General features: G+C 41.3%; 1 protein-coding gene across 1 annotated transcript in view; it reads left to right on the plus strand.

Moving 5' to 3' along the window:
- Positions 1-1788: 1788 nt before the first annotated feature.
- lrrc1 (leucine rich repeat containing 1) overlaps positions 1789-25765 on the plus strand; it is a 38957-nt gene continuing 14980 nt past the window's right edge. Inside the window, exons 1-5 of the mRNA XM_015362949.2 lie at positions 1789-2002; positions 2266-2451; positions 15052-15169; positions 17434-17512; positions 18883-18972. Coding sequence (XP_015218435.2) covers positions 2293-2451; positions 15052-15169; positions 17434-17512; positions 18883-18972 — 446 coding nt within the window. The 5' untranslated portion in view covers positions 1789-2002; positions 2266-2292. The remainder of the gene's footprint in view (positions 2003-2265; positions 2452-15051; positions 15170-17433; positions 17513-18882; positions 18973-25765) is intronic.

Genomic DNA, 25765 nt, shown 5'->3' on the forward strand with positions numbered 1-25765 from the left:
CATCACTGTGAAGTGGAATTTGTGGCTTCAGGGAATTTGATGTCAACAAACCGATACAAAGAACAGGCGGTTTTACACACCAGATGGATATGGGGAGTAAATATTAGGATTTTTAAAACGGGAAGAGGTGTCTGACCATGTCTTCTTAATAACTTTGCAATAGCGAAGTGTTACGTAGCACTAAATCTTTCCATAACACTTGCTGCACATGAACAGAATGGACTATGATCTTAAGGTACGCCACAAGATTTTACTTTATGAAGAAAGGCATTAAGGGGTGGCGGGGTGGCACAGTTGTTGGCATTGCTCCCTCACAGCACTGGGGCCCTGGGTTCAATTCCGGACCTGGGGCACTGTCTGTTTGGCGTTTGTGTTTGTGGATGACCTCTAGATGCTCCGGTTTCCTCCTACAGTCCAAAGACCAGCTGGGAGGTGAATGTGCCCTGCGATGGACTGGCCTCCTGCCCAGGGCGTATCCCACTTTGCCCCCATTGCTTGCTGGGATAGGCTGCGGCTCTCCTGTAACCCTCAATTGGATGAAGTGGTTAGAAAATGCATGGATGAAAGCTATTCAATTACATGGTGCTACAATCTAGCTCAGCATGAACAGAGATCAAAAGGTAGAGAAAAAGACATCTCAGCCTGCACATTCCCTTCAAGATAGACTTTGTTTGCCGACAGTACAATAACCGATAGGTAAACTGTCGAAAGATATGACACATGATTGCCAGTAATCAGATAAGCACAATGCTCATGAGACCTCTGTAGGCCTAATGGGCTGAGTGGAGTCTGAGTTCTAGTGCTCAAATAACCCTTGTTAAAGCGGTTAATTCACTGACTCTGCGTCACTTAATGTTCTCATTGGGTTTAGTGCAGCATTTAATGATTTCAATCACAGAATCTTATCAGAATTCATGAAAATTCATGGAAAAATGACCTAAGAGTCTCTGGTATTTCTCTTTGTTGGTTTGATTCCCATCTGCCTAACTGGAGCCAGCTATGAAATTTTGGGGTTTTTAAATCGGTCCTTAAGTCCCTCTTTTAGGGTATTCCACAAGATTTTGTGGTGGGACCCTTTACTTCTTTGTATTTGCATACTGTTTTGGTTATCTCATGTTCCTTACATCAGGTTTGCAAAGCTGGAAATGTCAGTGACGTTGTCCACGGTACATTTAATAAAAGTGAAAAGGCTTGGTATTACTTTTGTCACAAGGGTATCTTTTTACCCATGGTGAAAAAGTGATATATGTCCTTACTGAATCAAAACGGGACCTCTCTAACACCTTACTTACTTCATTATCAATCGAGTTTGCAAATAAGCTTCAGTGTTCAAAATTCTGCGGCTCCTGTGTTAACTAAAACAGAAAAATCACTGAAAAATACACTTTTATACAAATTGTTGCACCACACAAAAGCATATTTTCGTCCAGTAGTGACAACCTGGACTTCTTTTGAAAATATGACTTTGATAGCTTGTTTGGAGTTTGGTATTGAAAATTGAATAAATGACACTACAGATGTCACAACTGAAATTCTTCAATGTCACCGCATGAATTTGAAAACTACAACACCGTGGACACCTCTGAAAACGGACCATTAACGAAACGCCTGCGAAAAGGATTTATCTCTGTTCCACAGTGGGCAGACGAAGACCTTGTCCGGGGAATACAACAGCAGAATTAAACAGAGGTTGAGGACCAGCGAGCTGTTCTCAAGAGTAAGCGATCCCGAGCCTTGTGCCCCGCTCCCGGTCTCCGCCTGGAACAAAGGGAGGAGCGGGCAGGAATGGTGACGTCAAGCTGGAATGAGGGAGTGACTGTTCCGGGTCAGAAACTGGAGTGAGAGGAAATTAACCCGAGTGCGAGGACTAAAAAAGAAAAACAGACACTCGGAATCGAAACGGCCGAAACAGAGATGTAACCCGACGGCGAGCTGTTTCCCACCGCTGTCCTACAGTCCGCAGACCTTCCCGCAGGCAGGAAAAGAGCTTGGAGATAAGAAAGTAAGCGAGCGAGGAAGGGAAAAAAAAGGCGGACCAGCTGGGGTTTCAGTCCATGTTACTGTGTGCGGTTTATTTATCCCCGGGAGGAGGGCGCGTTGTTTGCTTGCTGTTACAACTTAACGAGAAGACAACCCTGCGGAGGCTGAAACGGGAGAGTTGGAGGGTCTTTAACACTCTCATGCAGAGTTCGCGTCTTTGATTGTTGTTGGGGTTTTTTTTTTTAAGCCGGTGATTTTTTTGTTGTTGTTGTATTTTCGTTTGAGTTAAATTGGAGCTCGGCTCGTCCCGTGATGTTTCATTGTATCCCGCTGTGGCGGTGCAACCGTCACGTCGAGTCGCTGGACAAGCGGCACTGCTCGCTGCTCTATGTGCCCGATGAGATCTACCGCTACAGCCGCAGCCTGGAGGAGCTGCTTCTCGATGCCAACCAGCTGCGCGACCTGCCCAAGGTGAGACCCGGGACCGGAAATCAAACAACATTTTCACAGACTAATTAGACATTTGTGACGGACAACGTGTAGCTTAGCCGTGCGGTACGCGCTTTAATCGCATACTGTACACTGCCTTTAAATTTTTGCGGCGCCCACAACCGGTCTCTTTCACCCCCAACCGGCATAGGTCATTTATAATTCATCGAGGTTCAGAAAAACAATGTTCATTTCCTCTACCCGTTTGGGAGGTACTGGGTGTTACGCAATGTTCCCGAAGGCCAAGCCTCTTCGTCAAGTTAGTAAAGGTGGAAAGCGCGACCCGTGATGTAGATTAGTTGTTTAAGGTTTAACCACTCTGCAGTTAACAGTTCGAACTTATATGCAAAAAATGCGGCTTAAACAAATCGGGGAACAGAAAGTATTTGGCTGCACTGACTATGGAGTGTCATGCAATGTGTATGCGTATTAATCGATTAACTTTCTTGTTCTATCAAAAGTTGATTTTCTTTAGCTGCCTTTGGTACTGATGAAAGTAAAAACAACTGTGTGGTGATTCCAAAATATAACCGGACACGTATTATAAGAGGCACAGACACCTGGGTACTGCATAGGAATGCGTGTGTATCAGTTTAAACTTGTTGTTTCTGTTTCTAACTGGAAAAGCCAGTCTGTTGTTTTGTTTCGAACTGTTTGCAATTCTCTCATTGTTACACGAATGAGGGAGGCTTTCCATCTGAGGCCACGATTACGCATAATTGTCAGCGAGCGAGTTATTTTCGACTGTCCCGTATGATGTAGCTGAACTCTCTCTTGTCAGTTCTGAGAGGAGAATCTCTTCTCGGACGGAGCGGCCGACCCAGGTGCCCGTGTTTGTCTGGTTTGTTTTTGTGGGCTGTGTTCAGGCAGTCCGCCCTGGCTCTCACAGCTGAGCAGGAACCCGTAATGAGTTCATTTAACAATCGTCATCGATTCAGAAAATTATCAGGTGGTGAATAGTCACACACACGCATCCTTCTCTTATGTTTAGTACGAGTGGCTTTGACTGTTACATAAGCCCTAAATCACCTCCTGAGTGAGTGAGGTGATCCGACACAGGTGTTGTAACCTCCTCGTGTGGTAAAGTCTCAGGTGGACTGTCCAGCAGCAGAGCCTGGTATTCTGTAGCGATGTGCCAGGTTTCTGTGATGAGCAGTGACTCCTTTTCCTGTTGGCACATCCTGCCCCGACGACAGTCAAGCAGGAGGACGAACGTTCCTCGTGCTGCTCCTGTGTAACAACGGCTGTCTTGTCAGAAGAGAGTGTGACAGCTATGCCCTCAGCTTGGCAGCCTTGAGCCCCATTGAATAGCTGGGACGAGCTGGGATGATATGATATTTAGAGCTCGGAGACCAGTGGGCAGGCAATGGCTTGTCCAGGCTAGCAGAGAGCAATATGGCTCTGAAACGCCTGCCTGCCACACAACTGCATGTGCATGGTGAATTTCATCAGGGTTTGCAAACATGACTTCAGTATAAATTGTCCCCACTCCCACTTTTCCTGGAATTGGACTGGCTATTGGAGAAGCTGTTTCTTGCACTGGATGCAGCCATCGTCCTGGAACTCTCCAGTGCCTGTTTTCTAGGTGTGTTTAGCCGGAGCTAAAACCTTGATGACCCTTAATTAACCATTACTCTTTCATTGGCTCAGTTGTGTAGACTGAGGTGGGAACATGAATGAGACCTCCTTAGCCACAAGGGGTAGAGCTGGTGGTCTCTAAATGTAGAAACCAGCAACAATTCAGGAAATGCTTCAAGACCTTCAAGTTTTGTGTAAATTTGGAAGGAACAGAAACACCCTGCTGGTCTTTCACTGAAGTGTTTCAGTTTGTAGTCAAGTTGAGTGGTAACAACAAGTTAAATGTCTGTTTCCTGTGTCTTTAAATGCTGTCTCGGACAATTCAGTTACCATGTCACTTTTCTGCTCCCTCTCTAGAGGACAAAATGAAAGGTCGTGAACAAGCAGAATGGTGGAATTCAGCTTGTACACAGAAAAGAACACGTTCAATCGCACTTCAGTCCAAGCTGTAGTTTGGGGGTCCCAGTTCCTGCAGAGTCTAGTGTCGCCCGGTTTTTGCTCTATCTGAGCTCTCTATTAGACAGATGGTCTAATACTGCAGTTAACTGTGTAATTGCAAAACTCCCAACCAGGGTTTCTTGTCTTTTAGAGGTAACATATCTTAATGAAGCATATGTTTTAAGTAATCAGCTGTAAAAGACTTCCAGAAATTGTCACATTAAGAAATTATGGGGTTAATTGTAACCTGAGCAGTTAAAGAACAAAACCCAGAAATGCCTGGCTCTTCAAGAACCTCATTTCCGGTTACTGATGAATAGGAAACATCTTTAGACCTGGATTTTTTTGCCTTTGTTTTCTGCCTTTTCTCTTCAGGTCTGTGGCAAACAGGTTTGTATTTGCCTTCTTTTTATATCCTGAGGCTGATAGGTGAAGGCTATCCTAGCAAATATTTTAATGGGAGACTGACCTTAAAGAGTAATGTGTTTTGCCTGGAGTCCGTTAGGGAATCTGGCCTGGATGTCTGTAGGTTCACAATCGAGTGCAATGCTTGGAATGGTCCAGTAAATCCCCTGCTGTATAACTGGGTTTCCAGGTTATTATAAATTAATTTTCAATTGACTTACCAGCTAAAATAAAAGTGTGAATGGTACAGTACACAGCACACTAAAAATAAGTTCAAAGAGTTATCAAATACACGTGAAAATGCTAAGAAGTAGTTTAAGGTTCTTATCTGATGTGCTTTTGCTAATATCTTTGTCTAACATTGTACATTAGCCCAATGTGCCTGCATGTTGTTAGCAATTATAATTTTTAGCTTGAAAAAGCATGCTGATTCTTTTTACATTTTGCCCATATTTTCAGGAATTGCAGCATATGGTACCTATAGTACTTATATGCATCCTGTCACCTTTTATTTGCATTAGTTAATATAATTATCTTTTATTTCTGTTCATATCTGCAGACTGATAAATGCTTTAAGTGTCCAGTTAACAAGCTATAATACCTAGGTTGATATTTAATAAGGTACAATTAAACTATTTTAAAGCCAAGCAGATGTAAATTCCCCACAACATTCAGCTGCCCTTTATCCTTTGTTAGAAACAAACAGCATTTAGTAATTCTGTGAAGGTTTGGGGAGAAATGTTTTACATTACAGAGCTATACAATTCTGCAGTGCAAAGGCTGTATTGGTTTTCTAGTAGGGATTTGTTGTCCAAAAGAGTTGACTTGGTTGGTGTTGTATTTTCAAAAAGAGGTTGCTACTGTAAGTGGCTTTGAATTTGGAGTTCCTCTACAGGTTTACTGTTCTGTCTGTACTCTTAAGGGTCCTGTGTGAGTTGTTGCTTATTCCATTTTGGGGAAATGTTTTGAATTCATCCCCTCACTGGAATCATGTACACTTTTTTAAAATGTAATTATATGTAATATAATTTCGTTATTAGGATTTATTTTTATATTCCTTGCTCTGATGTCCAGAAGCAACTGGCTTAAATTTCTGTTTTCATGGCAGGAATGTCAAACCCAGACTGAGAAGGGGTGGGCAAACTGTCCGCTAAAGGAAAATGTCCCTCAGTGCAGAAGTGCCAGTTTGGAAAAGGTGAAGAGCTGTAATTTGTTAATAGGCACATAAAGGATCAGGTGAAGAAAGGCATGTTTTCTGGAGTAACTGTCTTTGTACTCATCCATCCATTTTCTAACCACTTCATCCAGCCCAGGGTCACGAGGGAGCTGGAGCCTATCCCAGCACGCAGTGGGCAGAAGGCAGGATGCAGCCCTTTGCAGGAAACACACAGACACACCGGGGCCACTTTCCCCCAGAGCCAGTTAACCTCCCAGCATGTCTCTGGACTGTGGGAGGAAACCAGAGCCCTGGAGCAAACTCGCATGAACACGGGGAGAACCTAGAAACACACAGAGCCTCAGGACCTGACCCCAGGGCCCCAGTAGTGGCCACCCAGCCAGTCCAGTCCAGTGAATCAGCCACAGCTGTATTATCTCCTGGGGGAAGTTTGTTTTACGCCACAGTCCAATACAACAAGGACAGACAAATGGTACCAACAGAGGAGACAGTACAGTGGTGTTCCAGGAGATAAGAGAGTTAATAATAATAATAATTGCTTACACTTATATAGTGCTTTTCTGGACACTCCACTCAAGCGCTTTACAGGTAATGGGGACTCTCCTCCACCACCACCAGTGTGCAGCCCCACCTGGATGATGCGACAGCAGCCATAGTGCGCCAGAACGCTCCCCACACACCAGCTCTCAGTGGGGAGGAGAGCAGAGTGATGAAGCCAATTCATAGAGTTACTTTGCAGTGTATGTGAGTGGTATTTCAGTGGGGGTGAAAGATCTCCTGGCTCTGTTACTGTTACACCTGGGGACAAAGCCTCTCCCAGAGAGGAGGGGGTGACACACATTCCACAGTGCTCTTGCCATCGTTGCCACCCCCGGTGTGTTGAGGATATCAAGTTGGTTTGATCTGCCCCAATTATTTGGCTACCAATTTTCCCTTATTTAGACCCATTTTCCCCATCTATTGCAATCAACGGTACCGTCGTTGCTGAACCCCACGTGAGAACGTGTGTTAAGACCCTTTCTAGGGTTTGGGGAGGAGCTTCATTTCCCTTCCGTTACTCCAGTCAGAAGGTAGGAGTCCAGGATTAGCGCTTTCTGTCCTGTGGTCTCCGAAGGCAGGTGAAGCTGATGTCACTCTCTGACCTTGCATGCTGAGAGCTCGACCGCTTCCCTCCAGTTGGTAGGGGGAGGAAGTGAAGTCACATACAGTGACACAGATAATCAGCAGTTATTGTCTTCCAGTTCCACGTTGATGACATGCTCCTCTGACTCACCTGTGCAGAATGTTGTTGCCACAGCTGTGGGCAGAGACCCGCAACTTCTCTGCAAGTAAAGAGCTGTTCAGGCATTCTGTTCGACACAGGAACTGGGAATATCACTAATACATGTGTTTGGCTCAGTATTTTGGGTTATTACTTTGACACTTTCTATTTTTCTTTTTTTTTTTAATACCTAATACAAATCTTGTTCCGTTACTGTATTATCAGCAGTGAGTATTCAGACATTAGTCCCTGGCTGAGTGCTAAATTTGTTGCTGTGTGTCTGCCTGCGAAAATGATAGTGGGAGTGGACATGATCACAGGTTATGTGATTGTTCAGGTTGGACTTGGTGGAATATTCCATGGAAACAGGGTTTTTCTCCTTGTACCTTTACAATTTTCATTCTCTACTGTTTGTGTCAGAATACAGAGCACAAGCATCGTGCTGGAGTCTCCAGAGAGGTGCGGCAGACTGAAAAGCAATAATAACGGAGACCGACAGGGCCCCGAGCACCCTGACCACATTACGTGTGAAAGTGGCTCTCCTGCAGACGGAGAAAACGACACAAAAGGTTGATTTTCTTTGATATGGATGAAAAGGAATTCTTGTCCTGGCGCTGCCAGGGTTAGCTTGGACACATGGTATTTAGTGGGACTCTGATCCCAGGCTCAGAGGGAAAGAAAACAAACCTCAATGACAGCGCTGAGGAAAACGAAACAAAAGGAAAACCGCAGGCTGAGGTCCGTGCGCTTATACAGTCAGTAGCAGCTACATTTTGTGACTCTTTCGAGTGGTTTTGCTTTTCTGCGTGAGCTCAGTGGGCCTCAAACCCTCAGCTCCTCCTTGTGACAGTCAACAGTTCCGAAGTGGGCTCATCAGATCGAGTTAATGACACGACCAGCTGTTGCTCATTGCGTGCCGGGTTACAGTTCAAGTGTTGTCCCAGACAGGAGAGCCGCACGTTTGTGTGAAAGACCAGGAGATCGATGGTTCCCTACTGTAGTGTACTTCTGCGACTCTTAGAGGCAGACCTGTTAAGATATAGTATGACAGCTCCACTCCCAAGACACCAGCAGTCTTTTAAACTTAATTTGGTGTATATTACACATGGAGACTCCGTCTTCCTTGTGTCACTTTAACAAATGGCCTTTCTCATGTAGAATTACTGCCCAGGGTGTTTGTGATTGCTGGGTGATGTTGTGGTACACTGTGACGTTGTTCTTCCCTTTCCATGGACATACGTTCTTGTATTGAGACCTCGGTGTTCTCAGCCTCTGCTGTTGTGCTTGTGCTTTGTCTAAACCATGAGAACAGCCTTTAGAAAACAAAGGGTTCAGTCTGAGGTTAGAATGCCGACATAGATAAGAACAAAAATGTTTCCCACCAGTTATAATGCCAGTATTTCCTTTGGAAGGGTATAGTTCTGATTTACAGTCATCCCTCTGCTGTATTTAAAATAATAACCCCAGCTTACTGCCAATATCCGTGCCTGTCTCAGACTTGAAAAATAAGAAAGAACTGAAAGAGCTTTTTATGATATACTCATCCACCTTCTCTTGGGTTCTATCGCAAGATATACTGCCCACCTTTAAGAAAAGTGTTAAAAAAATGTTCTGACCATTCTCTGACACCCAGTCACAGTGATGATGCTTGAATAAAATGGTGCAAACTCACACCAAAAAGAAATATATTAAATATCTCTCTGATGCCCAAAATGCTGCGATAAAGTGTTAGATGCATCCGAAAATAACAAAGGGCTAAAGGAATAAAACATTGTGTGAAGTGTGTTTGAAGTATTCCTGCTGAGAAATTATCCGATTATCAACATTTATTCATCAAGAAACATAAGGCAGACTTTGGAGCAGGTGTGCAGAAACCATCTCAGAATGGACGATTCACAGAATTCGTGTTTTGGTAGTTCACCAAAGTGCCAGCTCACAGTACACTTGTGACTTACCTGCAGGAGAATATACACTGTTCCCTCGAGACAGCCGTTCACCCTCAGTCAACACAGTGAACAGTGAACTTTTGACTTACCCTAGTTTCTTTTAAAAGTACCATTGTGATGGTGAGTAATTTTGTTCATGATAAATGTTCATTCCTTCAGTTAGGATCCTGTATATTCTAATGTGCATTCTGAAACTAGAATTTAGTTCAGTATACAGTGTACCTTGTGTGTGATAACAATGTTCTGTACAGAAGTGTATAACTACCGCTAAAACGGCACCATTCTACAACAGGGGAAGTGAACAGAGAGCAAGTGTGACAGCTTGGGCTCTGTGCTCAAGTCCCCGGTGATGTTTTATTCACAAAGTTCACCATTTAAGGTGTCTGTTTGTAAACATTATCACTTCATCAGTCTCTGCACTGCTGCCACTGCAAAACGTTGAGATGTAGCTACTGTTTTGCTCATTTACAAATGTAGATACCTCTGTATATGTTTGCTGTCTTTCTTAGCACAGTTACTTTATATGAACACAAATGCTGCTGAAAGGCTATGCCTTTGTATTAAGTTAATTGGAGCATTTCCTGGCCGAACATACTTTAACATCATCTTGCAGGACTTGCCTTGAGCTGACAGTTAAGTGTTAATCAGCGTGAGAAAGCAGTGTGGGTGCTGGGGATTGTTGGATTTCTCAGTTACTGGCGCTGTAGATAACATTGGCGAGGTGTAGGATGGAAATGAACAAGATAGCTGTGTGAAGGTGGCACAGTGGGTAGTGCTGTTGCTTCACGGCTCCAGCTTCTTGGGTTGGATCTGGGCTTGGTATGGGAGAGCATGCAAACTCGTCTCCATGGGGTTTCTCTGTGTGCTTCAGTTTTCTTCCTTCATTCCAAAAACACAGTTCGTTTTTAGACTTCACCTCCATAAGCACATACACGTGCATGTGTCTTGCAATGAACCAGCATCCATAGTAATAATAGTAATTCCTTACATTTATATAGTACTTTGATGGATCCACTCAAAGCACTTTGCAGGGAATGGGGATCCCCTCCACCCCCACCAGTGTGCAGCCCCATCTGGATGATGTGCCAGTCTGCTCACACACCAGCTCTCAGTGGGGAGGAGAGCAGAGTGATGAGGCCAGTTCAGAGAGGGGGATTATGAGGAGGCCATGATTGGTAAAGGCCAGGGGGAAATTTGGCCAGGGCACTGGGGTGATAGATTTTTAATAAATAAGATGTACAAAATTGCCTGGAGAGATCTATTCCAAATTGTTTCCAGAAGTGCAGTGCCTCCCGTCTTATCCTGATTATTGTATATAAGCAAAGGAGACAGTTCTTGGTCTGCAGTCTGTCATCTGTAGTATAGATGGTGTCTTTTCACTTTATCTTGCAGGGACTGGCCTGCAGAGTAGAGTGCTGTTTGTGCTGATTACTCAAACATGGATTTCTTTATCTTCTAGGCTGAAGCGGGTGTGAACTCTTTGATTTGATTGACACCCCTGTGTGTTGTTTTTGTCCCTTCTGGCTTATCCTTCAGTGCAAATATTGACTTAAAGAGAAAAAAATTAAAGTGTTCATTACTTCAACAAAGCTCACATTAGACGCGAGTGGTGGCAAAATTCAGTCAGGAATTGTAACTCATGTCTGATGTTTGTGCATTTTCTTTTGTGTCTTGAAGTTGTCTTTAAGAATAATAAATTGAGAGTTAAAAATCCAATAAACCATGTCATAAATCTGACAGTTACACAACTGAAGAAACAGGAAGGGCCGCCTCTTTTCACAAAATATTACCCTCCAGATGCATCTTTTCTCCATAATACTGGAGAGTTCAGTATCCTGCTGGACTCACAAATGCAGTATTTGGGAAAAGGATATAGTTATTCAGTACTTCTAAGGACAATATTACTGCATTCCTTATTGTACAGTGTTGAATTGAGAACAACTTAAATTAAATTGTACAGAAGGCTATGCTAAAACCTGGCAACAGTTTTTAAAGCAATTTAAAGTTTGTTCATTTTCCATGGGGAAAGATTTTAAAACACCACGTGCTTCTTCAACCTTTTATAGGCAGGTTAGTGACCATCCATATTTGTCTTGAATATGGATAACGCAGCCAACACAGAGAGCAAACAGGTCAATGCAATAGAATATATTCCTCTTGGTGGCAAAAACTGGTTTCTTTTTTCAGAAATCCTTGCTGAAAGAGTATCTTCAGGATCCTCTGCTCGGCCTCTGTTTCTGTGAAAATGAGAAGGCAGTGTTTATAAGGACATGTTTCTTTTTCATGAAAAAAGCTTGGAAGTCCAATGCTGTTCCACAGAGGCTGCACACCGTCTGAGCTTCTGTGACTGCCTGTGGCCAGCTGATTTCAACGCAAAAGCAATTATGAGCAACTTACATGTGTCACAGAATAGCTGCTTTTAATTCAGATGTGACCATGAATATAGTCAATTTGAATATTCGTTTCACCAGGAGCTCTTGCTGTATCCATTTGATAAAAGGGCAAATCATTCAAATTCCATAGGTAATTGCCAGTGGAATATTTTAGGAGAATTGATAGCAGTACATTATGTGGCTGGAGGTCTTGAAACAGCTTGGTTCAAGGCCTCAGTAAATGGAGGTCAGAGTTCAAGCAGCCTCCTACTGATGTGCTGTCAGTGATCTTGTACAGCTTTGAATATTTTGCCCTAGTGCAGTACAGCAGGGGACTGTTCCACAAGAGCTGTCTTACATATTGGAATTATTTTTTAATTATTGGATGTCATTAAGTTTTTTAATTATAATCTGTAATATATATATAATCAAGAAACTGTGCGACGAGTGATCTGAATGTTTTGAGTAATCCACTGTGATCTTACGAAAAATCTTACATATACAAGAAAATAATGAGGTTAATTGAGTATTCAGTGTGCAGCAGACAGATTAAACGGAGAGTGAGACTCCCGATCCACAGTATTTTGAAGCGACACGGAGCTTTAACATCCATGTTTTTAGAACCTTTTTTCATCTGATAATATTTTTATTGTAATGATTTCCTTTGTTACGTAATTTGATGCTCCTCGCGGATGCTTGGTGATGGGATACTCGGTCAGTGCACTGTATTTTTGCAGTCTAACTTAACATAAAACAGCGCTAGACAACTTCTGCAGCTGCCAATCAGTCTGTTAAATCTTACTCATTTGTTCCAGAACATTTGAGCAGGGATTGGATTAAGAAGGTCCATGGATTTCTGCCTCGCAGTAGAATTTTAAATTTGCTGTGAAGTCTGTCTGCAGCTTTGAGTTTCATTGTTGAGCAATCTTGTAAAACTTTGTTAATGTTGTCTGGGAGTGACAATCGAGAAACCTTGTTGGTTCTGTGTTTGGAGAAACTGCTCTGCTCTGCTCTCAGTACACATGGTCTGGTCTTTAGAGTCGTGATGTTTAAGATAATCTTGCAGAAGTGTTGTACAGTACGGACCCAATTATTAGGTTCTTTAGAATTGTTTTGGTTCTCATTTTCACAGTGACCCCTTGGGCTTATTTTGAATGCAGTAGGTATTATCATAGAAATAGTAATACAGGATGTATTATAAAGAGCCCAGTGTTTCGTTTTGTCCGGTTTGATTAATGCATCATAGAGGTACTAAAAGTAAAGTTCCATCATGAATACCAAGACCCCCGGCAGTAATGCAGCTCTGTAACTGCATGCAGGGAGAACTGCGTTAATTGCAGAATGATGAAAAATAACGCAGAATGATGGATTAATGTTTAGCCCTTTATGTCGTTTTTTTAAATTTAAAAAAAAATCAGTTTTGTACTGTAGTTTGTTTGGATGTTGCACCTTATAAAAAAGAAACGTAAACCCTAAAAGACGAGAGGTTTTGGACCTGGCACTGGGTTGTGTGAATTCAGAAGCACATTGTGTATCTCCTTGAGATGCACTTTACATAATATTTGAAAATTCCCCATATCTGACAAGAAATCCAGCAGACAAGTAGGTCACACACAGGCCAGTGAATAGATTATTATGTCAGACAGTGTATGAAACAGTAGAATTTTTGCCAGGCCAGTGGGCATTCTTAATGACCAAATCTTTTGGCAGCTGAGGGGTCAGCCAGTACTAACTGCAGAACAGATGATCACTGTTTGTGTTTCTCACTTGGACGTCTTTAAAAACTGCAGGAATATAAGATCTAAAAACACCTTAGGCTGTTGCTGATAGAAACTTGTTTTGCCATAATTTTCAAAATTCGATTACAGAGTGGACTATTATATTTATGATGGCAAACGTCTTTATATCAATCTCCATCTTCTGCATTATAGAGCTAAAAAAGAAATTCCTTATTTTGGTCAGCTTTAAGTTCAGAATTTTGTTTTACATCCTGCAAGTTACACATTCTGTGTAATAAAGGAAAAGTGCCATTTCTGTTTTCCATACTTGAAATAATTGGGGAAAGCCTTCCCAGGAGAAGATTAAGCTGTTTCTGCAAAACTATACACGGAGTTCCTCACCTTAAGTGCTTAACTGCAATTATAGACCAAAATTGTTCAACAGTGTGGTATGGTACCTGAAATTCATTCCAATCTTAGATCTTCAGAATCATCCCCATTCTTAATATTTCAGTCATAAAACCTATGATCTTCAGATGCATAGTGTAGGGTTTAAGTTCAAGTATCATTTTGTGGTCTGTCTCCAAAACCTAAGTATTTGGTGTCATTGAGTCCAAATCCTTGGTTTTCATGTACAGTTTATTTTCTCATTTCTTGCATCTGTTGCCTGTTAAAGATGAGAGGCTGTAGGCTACTTGCCCAAGTTTTTTTCATCAGAAAGTATACCCTAGTTCATTTTCAGATCCTTGTCTTTCAAAATGTCTGCTGGTTGTGCAGGTTAAGCTGTGTTTATAGCAGACTACAGTAGCTGTAGTCATAGCTGCAGTAAATTAAGCATGATCATGGAGATCATTCAGATTTTCTGTAGTTTTCTGTTACTATACTTTTAGTTTCCATTAGTTTACCTTTTGGGCCTGGATTATTACCGTTGGAGTTGTACACTTAATTGTATTATTCATCCTAAAACACTAGAAGAGAATGTTTTTCTTCAAGGAAAAGCAGCTGACTATGGTTTGAGGAGGCTTGAGGCAGATGTAGAACAGGGCATCATTGAACAGGCATTCCTTCAGGTGTCCTGTGTAACCAAAGCCGTTTTAAGAGCTGCTTAAGACTGTTTCAGAGGTTAATTATGGTTTACTGTACTGAAGCTCCCAAAGGGCCCTTTGTAAGTGGAAGTATTAAGCACCACGTTTAAATACAAATCCAAACTTAATATTGTTATGCCCTTTGGTCCTTCCTCTTGAAGAGAAACAGGCTCCAGACATCTTAAAGCTGAATTGTTTCAGTACTGCAAAAGGATACAGTTTTTATTAGGGATTCAGATGAAACTGGTTTAATGGTTTCCACAAAAAACAATTTAAAAGTTTTTTTTTTTCTCGCAGTCCAACACATATCATCATGATCTTGTTTTTGATACCTGTTGCAGAAACATTTCCCTGTATTTCTGTCTCCCAGACCCTATGATCTGTTTGCTATATTAAATGCACAGCAGCCAACTTTAGGTATGTTAAAATATTTGCATGCATCAGCTCCTGTACAGTGAGCTGCTTTTTACTTAAAGGAGATATTTCAAAAGAGCTATCGTTTGGATAGTTACTACGGAAGTTCTGTTAATACCAGAATTCATCGTTGGAGTGTATGTGTGTGCTATTTGGTTCGCTAACTGTATTAAACCCTTGCTTTTCAGCCCTTCTTCCAGCTAGTAAAGTTAAGGAAACTTGGACTCAGTGACAATGAGATCCAGAGACTCCCACCAGAGATTGCCAACTTCATGCAGCTCGTGGAACTGGATGTGTCCAGAAATGGTATGTAAAACCAACACGACCACATTGATCCCAGAAAGTTAAATACATTAGGTATATACTGTGAGATGTACAGTATATACCTAATGATCCCGGCGCATGCTTTTAACAGGTGAAACCCTAGAATGCAAGAGAAGTTACAGAAGTGAGAGGAGGCCTTTTAGGGTTTTAGTAACTCAAGCTCTTTGAGTTACCAGTAGCTAAGAGATCAGAGGGTCTTGTCCAGCTCTTTCTCGAAACAAGGTGGGGTTATGAGCTTAGGATGCAGGACTGGGTAGCTTGTTCCACATCCCTTTGAGTGTTCCCCTCACTGTGGTTGACACTTGTGTCCTCTGGTTTGAGTTTCACTGTATTTTCTCCAGAAGTCATCTGAGTTGACTTTGTCAGCGCCTTTCAGGATTCTAAATACTTCAATTTATGAGGATCCACTTTCTGTTCAAGACTTAAAAGATTAAGACCTTTAAGTCTGTCACTGGCACATCCCTTTAAGTCTGAGGACATATCTTAACGTATATTACTCTTCGGCTATCAGAAATATTTTTATAATGCGATGACCCAAATTGTGGGCACTGTTCTAAAAAGGGCTTAATAATGCGTGGTACAATTTTAACATCTGTAAATTTAAATTGGACACTTTTAACTATGGATCCTAACATTGTTAGCCCTTCCATTCAGCCAAACCGCCTTAATCATTTTCAAAAGCAGCTTGTTCAAGCTCAGTGTTTCCCATCTTTATATTTTTGCTACCTTCATATAATGTTGTTTACTTGTCTATATTAAAATTAACACAAATATTAATGTATATTAAATGTTTGTTAATATTATATATTAAATAATAACTTAATTTATATTAAATGTTAATATTAAGTAGGTGTTAACCCAACCTTAAACTTGTGTTTTTGAATTACTTTTCTTATCTATAGTTTTTGCTAATTTTTTTATATTGTATAATTTGTGAACGTCTCTGTAAATTAAACGATACTTGAAGATAAATCATGTATTAAAAGTAAAGAGTGCAGTTGTAATGAGTTTGGTATCACAGGAATTTGCATTACATTTTTCCTGTCTGAGCATTCACCTTCTGTACTGCTTTCTATATTTTAACCAATTCTCAAACCAAATATATATATATAATATCTTGAATACTTACGACCTTCAGTTTGAAATGTAATCTTGTATACTAACATTTGTTTAAATTGTTGACCATAGCATGTATTTATATCCCTTAATGTTGTTGCTTTTAACTCTAAATGGTGAAGGTCACTCCTGTTTCAGTATCATAATGTCAAAATCAGGAGGATTGGGGAGCTGCATGGAAAAGAGAGTGGAATTGACTTCTGTTTTAGATCTCTTGCTTTTATGAGGCTTTGAAGTGGCTTTAAAATTAGCCAAAATAAGAACTTTGCACAACCTTTATCAGGAGAAAGACTTTCATTCTGCACATGTACCTAATCCGAGTTACTGCACTCCTTCCTACCCAGCAAACTATCCTAAAAATAGAGGTTTCTGGCTCTCCGTCACTATTACAGGGAGACGTAATCAAAATAGGCTTATCAAAATCTAACTTAAAGGAATTTATGCATGAGATGCCTACATGTTAATAAAAACAGGCACAATCTTTTCTCTCAAAAAACCTGGTTCTACTTTTTCTAGAGGGTAGTGGGGAGATGAGACCACCCTTTACGCAGGTGCACAAATTCAGACCCGGACACTTTGCAGAGACAGCATGTTGACCTCACACAAGCCTGCAGACCTGACGGGCACATCGCAGCAGCTCTGCCTGTGCATGGTTAATGTCCTACAAGCAGAGCCAGTGCAGGGATTACAGAGCACTTCGGCAAGAACAAATCTGGAACGATAATTATGAAGATTGTATCAACCAATTATAGTCGTTTAAATGGTTTAGTTTTGACCAAAGCTGAATTTTCACTGCCCGACACTGTAATTCGTGCTATCAAGGACAGTCTTAAATACACGTTGTGCTCCTATTGGCATGGCGTGTATAAATACAAAGTTTTATGTTTACTTTGTCTGGCGTGCTTGATTTTGAGTGAAAGCAATATTGATGGAATTATGATGTTGACATAATTAGTCAGGGTTCCAGTGCACTTTGAGCCACATTTAATTCTGTAAAATGAAAAAAAAAATAGCTGATATTTGTCACCTACAACAGACTTGTGAGAATGTGAGATGTTTCTGTTGGACATGCCTTTTTATATTTGGTCTTTTTAAGATCTACTGTTAATATTTTTCCATCCCCTTTGCAGATATAATGGAAATTCCTGAAAGCATCTCATATTGTAAAGCTCTTCAAGTAGCAGATTTTAGTGGGAATCCTTTAACAAGGTAATTAAGTTTTGTTTTTAATAACAAATGAGCTGAATTTTCAGTTAATAGTTTATGTTTCCAGCAGTTTTCCTTTATATTCTAGGTGTAATCTAATCTGATTTAATTCTTGTGTTCAAGAAATTGTAAAAGAAAATTACATTAAGGTACCAGTGCAGCTGGCAGATTTTGTCCATTTTGTTATTGTCAGAAAAACCCCTCTTTTGTGTGATATCGTTTTAAGATTCTGTCCAGATGCAACAATTATGCTGCAATATTGGGTTCTCACATGAGTATGTTTTATATGATCCCTACATTTCAGTAGTGATGTTCTGAAAGCCAGATAAGAAATCATTTAATTTATTTCTTTGTGTTTGCTTCAAAAACGCCTTTGATATGTTTGGAAGAGCAGGCTGTGATTTTGTAAGTTTCTGGAGCATGTACATGTAACATAACACAATCACGTTTTGCTCTGATTAAAACCAGACTGGAGGTTGTTCAACACAGTGGTGACGACCCCAGAAGAAATACTTCATCTGTACTGACCACATGTCTAATCAAGTATTAATCACACTTTCAGCATTAAACCCGTTTCCCCTGTTTTCTCCCCTTCCAAATCATTTCCATCTGTTTTTATGAGGTAATAACTTCTGATTGATTATCAGCCCTAATCATCAACTAAAAAAGCAACATTATTTTTCACTTTAAATGATGCAAAACTGTTTAGGTATGACACATTTCTCTTGGTCATGGCTCTGTTTCTTGTTTCCGAATAGAGCCTGGCCTCTGAGAGGTGTTGGACTCCAAAGTGAGATTGCTCACCCCTGGGCCCTAGTCTGTCACCTCTTTGTGTGACTGCCCTGCGCTGTGTATGCTATTACAGTCTAAATAAGACACTTAGTCACGCCATATGCCTGCTTTGGCACCAGATTTGCCGTCTGCAGCAGGAAATGTGATTACAGATGGCTTTTCCTGTAAGTACCTTCACGTATCCTGCCTGTTGCTCTGGAGCAGGCTGCTCAGGGGTGTGTGCTAGAGCACCTCCCTCACGCATGAGACGTGTGGTGTGCGTATGGCTCCACCTACGTCGAAGAAGAGGGTGACCCATGTGGCTTGTTTTAGAGCTACGCTGTGGTGGGGTTTACACGCTGCAGTTACCCTTCAGGAAATAAGCACAACTCATTGGAGCTCACGGGGCTCCCTCCTGCTCCTCCTCTGTGGCAGACCACTGAAAATGACTTCATACATGTCCCCAGAAAAAAAGCACTGCAGAGACAGGCTGGCATTTGGAAGCTTGCAGAGATATAACTGCTGGAGTCATCTGAATTGTAGAGCAGGCTGCTTTCCGTCCTCTAGCTTGTGACACTGCTTTTTTTGTTCCTGTGTCTCAGGTTGCCTGAAAGCTTCCCAGAATTACGGAATTTAACATGTCTTTCCATCAACGACATTTCATTGCAGGCCCTTCCTGATAACATTGGAAAGTAAGTTTATCTTCTTTTCCTAATTTGATTGTGTGTGGTGATATTCACATCTGAGTTGCTGTTACTGTTTTCAAAGTCAGTAGATGCTGTGTCTTTGATGATCAGGATAAGAGGGGAATGAGATGGTATCATAATCCAGCTCATGTGGTTAATAAATGACTTGTAATGTGAAAATGTGGCTGCGTGGCAAACCCAGTGTGTAAATGACCTCAGACATTGGGGTTTTTAGAGGCGCATGTTTAGTTTGTCATCATGTTGAAATCAGGATGCAATACTGTAGACAAATAACCAGATATGTACAATAAGGAAATATCTGCTGGATAACATCCACTTGTAGAAAAACAGATATGTAAAATTAACATTGCAACTTTAAATAATCGTGACATATTCAATGTGATGACTGAAATGAGAAAAGGCAAAGAGTTTAACGTTTTGTAAACCTACATTTATTCATTGGCACTCACAATCCACCGCTGACCATAGATGTAAACAGCAGAAATAAAATTTGAATGGAACTAAGGTTTGCGTTGGCTCTTAATTTTCAGTCAGGGAGTCTGGAACAGCAGTATAGAATTATCTGCTCAGTGGGTCCATTTAGCTTGTATCTCATGGATCAATACAAGTTGTCCAGGCTTTGCACACAAGCTTTAAACTGGCTGACAAAAAAACAGATCTGTACAATGTAATAGATTGCTCTCAGCACTATAAAAATAAATACAATCTGGCTCAAAAAGAATCTTATTACAATAATATAATCATGTATTATTGTACTGACAGACTTGTATGTGCTCCTCCTAATGCAAGGAGCTCTCCCACGCTGCAGTCCCGGTGATGATGCCCAGGTCAGTGTGTGCTGTGTGGCACTGGCTCATGAACCAACCAGTGCGATGGTGTTACAAGTGTGTCCTGAGAAGGGCAGTGTTTGACACACGTGATTGTGCAAACGGTCTGTGTCGAAAAAGTCTGCTTCATCTGTGAAGAAAGTGGAGGATAATTCACAAATTCACTATATGTATTGTCTCATCCTGTTTTTTTGTTTCCAAATTTAAATTCCTGCTGTGCACTGTCACTCAGAATTGCATTTAGAGGGCATCCAAGGATAGTTCCTCCTTTATAATCAAGAGCTGACTGGCACAGGAGCTTAGAAGACCCTGGTGTGCTTGCTTGTTGCTTCACAGTGCAGTAAGTGCCCTGCAGGGAGACGAACACTCAAATTTACATGTACAGTTAGTGCACAGATGGGCATGTTGGGGGAGGGGGGAGTAATTCAGCTACATTTTTTAAAATTTTAAGCAGATTATAGATCTGGGTGAATGTTACACTCATTGTGCTTCATGTAGTCATATTGAAAACTGGGTAAATCTGTTGGTTACCATAGTGATACTGCAAAAGCTGGAAAAAATGCCCAGACCCTGTGGAGAGACGTGCTGCTGGCGATAATGAGGGAACTGCAGCAGGCTGGGGAGGCCTGAGCAACGTCCTGCCACTGCGTCCCACGTTAGGACAGAAACGTCCGAGTACAGCCCCACTGGGGGAGAGGTTCTTACGTGTTTTAGCAATCACTGCCTGCAACTGTTTAAATAATGGAAGTTTTCAACAGACAGTGAATATGCAGGGAAATTGCTGTTCGTGCTACACATTGTTCTCAAAGCTTTCATGACCGGGCTCAGAATGCAGTGTCGGTTCTCCGTCTAAATTTTGCCTTAGAGATAACAGATTGAGATTACTTTTAGACAAAATTTAAATGGATGCTTAAGTGACTCATTTATAAGGGTGGTGAATTCCATTATACTAAATGCTTCAAGGTGTGCTGAGCATTCAGATAGCTGAGTCAGGGAATTCAGCCTTGCGCTGTTACTGTTACTGAGCTACAGATGTTTGCTTCTGGAATGGATTAATAGGAACTGTTAAAAAGGCTAGATTAAAGAAGCAAAACTTTGCACTGATGTTTAGCTTCAGAATTAATGTTAAACAGGTTATTTACATGCACATAAACGGTGATCTTTTAGTAAGTGCCAAGAGGACTGTGTAAGAGGCTTGTGACAGTGAGACAGCACAACAGTTCTTTGTAAGTATCAGAATGAACAGGTAATTAAAACTGTTTATGTATAAACATTTATTAAAGCATCCTTTTCTGTTCTCAATACACTGCATATTTTTTATCAAACATCATAAAGTTTCATCTTAAGTACTATAGTTTTAAACCGCTTTACTGTGGGAAGAGAATGAAGGCTGCAAATTGGAGGAGATTTATCCCGTCTTGTTCCCTTTGTTTTTAGTAGCTAAGTAAAACAAAAGTTTCGTTCAGCCATTATTTAAAAGGGGCTTCAACCACTTGGCTAGGAAGCCTGAAACAGACACTCACAACTCTGTGCAAACAAGTGCTTTCTGCTTGCCACCCTAAATGAATTCCCTTTTAATTTTCAGTTATGACCATGTGTCCTCATTTATTTAGCAACGGTGGAACTCCCGTGAGTTTCTGTACCCCTAAATATTTTATGTACTTGAATCACATCTCCTTTCAGTCTTCATCATTGAATCTAGACTGAATAGATTTAGCTCCTTTTACCTGTCTGTGTATACAATTTCCCGAGACCGGGAATCATTATGGTTTCCCTTCTTTGAATGATTTATAAAGCTAGAATGTATTTTTTCTGGTAGTAATGACCAGAATGCAACACAGATATTCCAAGTGAGGTCTTCCACTGCATTGTAAAACTTATGTGCAGCTTCCTTGGATTGAAATCTACACCTTTTCCTTCTGTTTTTGCTCCCTGTGTGGTCTTGCCAAGATTCCCCGTGTTGTTTTGACGTTGAAGACCCTACACAAGTCCCCGTGTAGCTTTTTGCAGCTTGAAACTCCCCGTGATGTGTGTAGTTAATGTTCCTATCACCAGTGTGGATTCCTTTGCACCTGTGTTTGTTACATTTCACTGCCCAGGTGTCTTTCCAATCCATGACTTTGTCAGTCTTTGTCATTTTCGTATTGCTAATGATTAATCTGTGGTACACCACTGCTTACATCAGACCAGTTCAACTTTTTAAATGTGCTTTTTCCTATTAGATAAACAGCTGTTGATTCATGTACATTGGATTTTATGCAAATCACCTTTTATAAGGGACCTTATCAAAAGCTTTCTGTAAATTTAAATCCATTATTTTTAATTTTTTGAACATCTACTCTCCATGTTTCTTATTTGCCAGTTTGTGTGAAGTGAGTTAAACTAGACCTTCCATTTCTAAATGATGGCAGTCTAGATTGGAGCACAATCCAGGGACCTAGTCCAGTTGTTTCTTGAAGGAAGTCAGGGTGTCATCTTCAGTAACCTGGCTGGGTAACATGTGCCAACCCCCAGACTCCTCTGTGTGAAGAAGTGCCCCCTGTTCTTGGTTTTAAATCTGCTTCTTTGCTGGTTCATGTTTCACTGTTACTCCAGACGTAGTCTTCAGTTTGTCAGTGCCTTTCTGGATTTTGAATACTGGGCTCGGTTCACTCGCAACAGGACTAAAACATTTTTTAAAAACTGAAAAAAAACAAACGCTTCGCATTATTTTACCGCCAAGGCAAAGGCCTTCCCTGTGTCTGGCGATTGTAATTCGCTATTCCTGAAGCACTGTGGCACTGTGGTCTTTTCCCATCATTGATCCTTGGGTCCCTTCATGCAGCATGTAGAACACTTTCTACCTTTAATGGGTTTTTCCTACTAGACCCATTAAACCATTTAGTCCATTCTGCTAGAGTTCATCTTGTTAGGGATTAATCAGTTTTCAGCCATTAACATTGTATTTTTAATGTATGACCACCCATTTGTCAACCTCTCTACCCAGTACAGGGTACCCAGTCTCTTGGCTCTTTATCCAGCTCTTCCAGTTTACCATCTGGAAGCTCTTCTGGACTTATAAACCCTAATTGTTACGCCCCCTTTCTAGATCGAAAGCAAATGTCAGAAGAATCTGTACTGTGGTTCTGTTACATCAGTTCTCCTAATTATATCCGGACTGTTTGGAATAGATGAGGTCACAGTGTCTTTCTAAGTTGTAGCTTTAAAATATTAGGAAATGCAGAAGCTGGAATAGATATGGTTGAAATGGATGTTCTTTCTTATCCCGTCACTGTATCCCAGTTTCTGTGTGGAAAGTTGAAATCTCCCAGTAATGTAGTATCACTTTTATTACATGCCTTCCTGATCTCATAGTGGCACAGTAAGCCCTGCTGTAAACGTCTTGTGACCATGTTTGCATGGGGTGGTCTGTCACATACACCCTTTGTTAACACTTTGAATGCTTTTATTTTGCAGTGTAATCCCCGTAGTTTCTCGTCCACCTGAACCTCTTGCTTTGGTTTTCTAGCTTGTAGGTGGTTTATGACCCCACACCACCCCTTCTTCTGTCCTGCCTACCCCCTCGTTTTACATTTGCCCCGTCATCATCCCTTCGCCACGTTCCATGATTTAGGGATTCAGAAGGTTCCTCCTCCGGGCACCGAGGTGTCGGCATTGACGGATGGATCTGTTTGCTTTTTTTCCTCAGTGTTTGGATTCGACCAGACTCAGCCTGTTGAGATCTCCCAGCCCCCACGTCATTAATGATGATCATAACAATCCTTTCATCAGAAAAAAGTGCCCTTTATTCCCAATTGCTTTGGAATTAGGTGTGAAAGACGACACAGTTGGTTCAATTGCATTGACATTTGCTTGAAATTCACAGTTCTTTAGCCAAAAGCCACAGAGAGCTGGAAGTTATGAAAGAGGACACGTTTTCAAAACTAATAGTCGGACTTGAAGTTAATGCAAGTTAACTGTTGTGAAAATTGGAAGGACAGATGGAGTATAGTGCTTTACGTAACTGAGAGTGAAGCAGTTCTTCAGTCCCTGTCTGACAGTCACACAGGGGGATTTTGGAAACTAATAAGCTGTTTCACTCGCCTCACTCGGCACACCTGAAGAAGGCTCCATGGCCAAAACGTTGTTTTCTTTCTTCTTTTTTTTTTAGCATGGAATAAACCTATTACTTGTTCCTTTTCCATTTATTGTGGATAACGAAGACCTCAGTGCTGCTGTAACTCAAACTGCCTGGGTGAACGAGAGACCATATGCCTTTTTAAATCTTTTTTCCCCCGGCCATAAGAGCCTTTGGCTGTTTTATTATCTTTCCATGAAAATGGTGTTGAGTTAGGAGCTGATGGTCTTGTCTTGGGATCTTGTAGTGTTGCCTCCTGTTAGTGTAGCTTAAAAAGAATAAGACCCTCCTATTTTAACCATGACAAACCCTATTGCACCCTCCTCTTTCCTGGAGTTCTGGTTCTATTCCAGCCCATATATGTTTCCTGTGGTGAAATACAGGGATTTATTGATGAGCGGATCTGTCCCTGGTGCAGAGCTAGCACTGCTCCTGAGGGCACCAACTTCGTTGCTGTTACAGTAGTGCTGTAAAAGGCTCTGCTGTATCCCTCTCTCTCTATCTTATTGCTGTCTTCTGTGTGTTTTATCCCCTGAACTTTGAAAGCAGTGGTATCAAAACCAAATATGCTTTAGTTTTAAAATCATCAACTCTTTACGTAAGGTTACGTTCTTGGCAAAATTGAGCATTAATTTCAGTTAACTACATATGTACAATTAATTGCAGGCTGGGAGTTTGCTGTTAAAAGATAATTGTTAAAAGTGGCCGGGTATGAAAATCTAAGGCTGGGTATGGATTAAGCGATGGTTAATCTGAAGTTAAGAACTCGGTAGAGATATTCATAATTTCTAACCCCAAATTATACAGTCAAAATTGGTTCAAATAAAGGTCTTTTCCAAGCATTGGGCGATGAAATCCTAGAATTATTTAGCTACCAAGTCAGGGAAATGGCCCCCATTTGTAGCGATTATTAGATTCTGTTTTAAGGCTGCTTTGAGCCCTGGTAGTTTGAAGCTGAGGTGAGACTGGGAAGAAATATAAAAATGATCAGATTCTCACAGCACAGTGCATTGTCTTCAGTGAATCGCTCTGTGAACCTCATTTTAACTGTGGGTAGACTACCCATCTACTTCTTGCACTGGAGAGTGCAGTTTGCCCACACGGAGGACTGGACCTGGTGTGTGTTATCATCCTGATCTTTTGTAGTCAGAGCTTTCTGTTGGTGTCGGTTCATTTCGTATGCGACAGGGTCAGGACTGTTGTACAACAGTGCTTCAGAAATGAATCATCATAAAGTGCGGAGCTTAGAATGAACTGAGTGAAGCCATCACTGCAAATTAAGAGATCCAGAATTCAAAGCCAGCTTTTTTGCCAAAACAACCTTTCTGGTTGTTAAGATTTGTTTGTGGCGAGCTTGAAATAAGATACAAAAAAGGAGAAATACAAGAAGAGAAAGAAAAATCAAACAAGCTTCACAGGGCTGATGGATGCTAATTGGTAGATATGTGAAGTATCATACACATATCCTAGACAAAATACAGTGAAGGTAGGATCCACACGTTTACCAATAAATACTTTAGTAACCACTTTAAGAGTGTTGAATTGAGAACCAGACGAGCCTCAGGGCTGGGGCTCTTCTGGAACCACCTCTGGGTTTGAGACATCTTAGTCTCCTTACCAAGGGTAGGAGCTCAGACAGGGGAGAGGCTGGGTCGGAGTGGTCACTCATAATCTTCAGAGTTTTTCCATTTCAACGCGTCGTGTATATGGAGGCACCACATGGTCAGTCCCAGCCAGTTATTTTTCGAACCACTCTGCCCAGCTGTTTCCTGAACGGCTGAGTTTCCAAACCAGGCTATCACAAACATGGCATGATTGCCATTACAAAGCAATT

The sequence above is a fragment of the Lepisosteus oculatus genome, chromosome 17 (genome assembly GCF_040954835.1).
Source record: "Lepisosteus oculatus isolate fLepOcu1 chromosome 17, fLepOcu1.hap2, whole genome shotgun sequence".
NCBI classification, from domain to species: domain Eukaryota; kingdom Metazoa; phylum Chordata; class Actinopteri; order Semionotiformes; family Lepisosteidae; genus Lepisosteus; species Lepisosteus oculatus.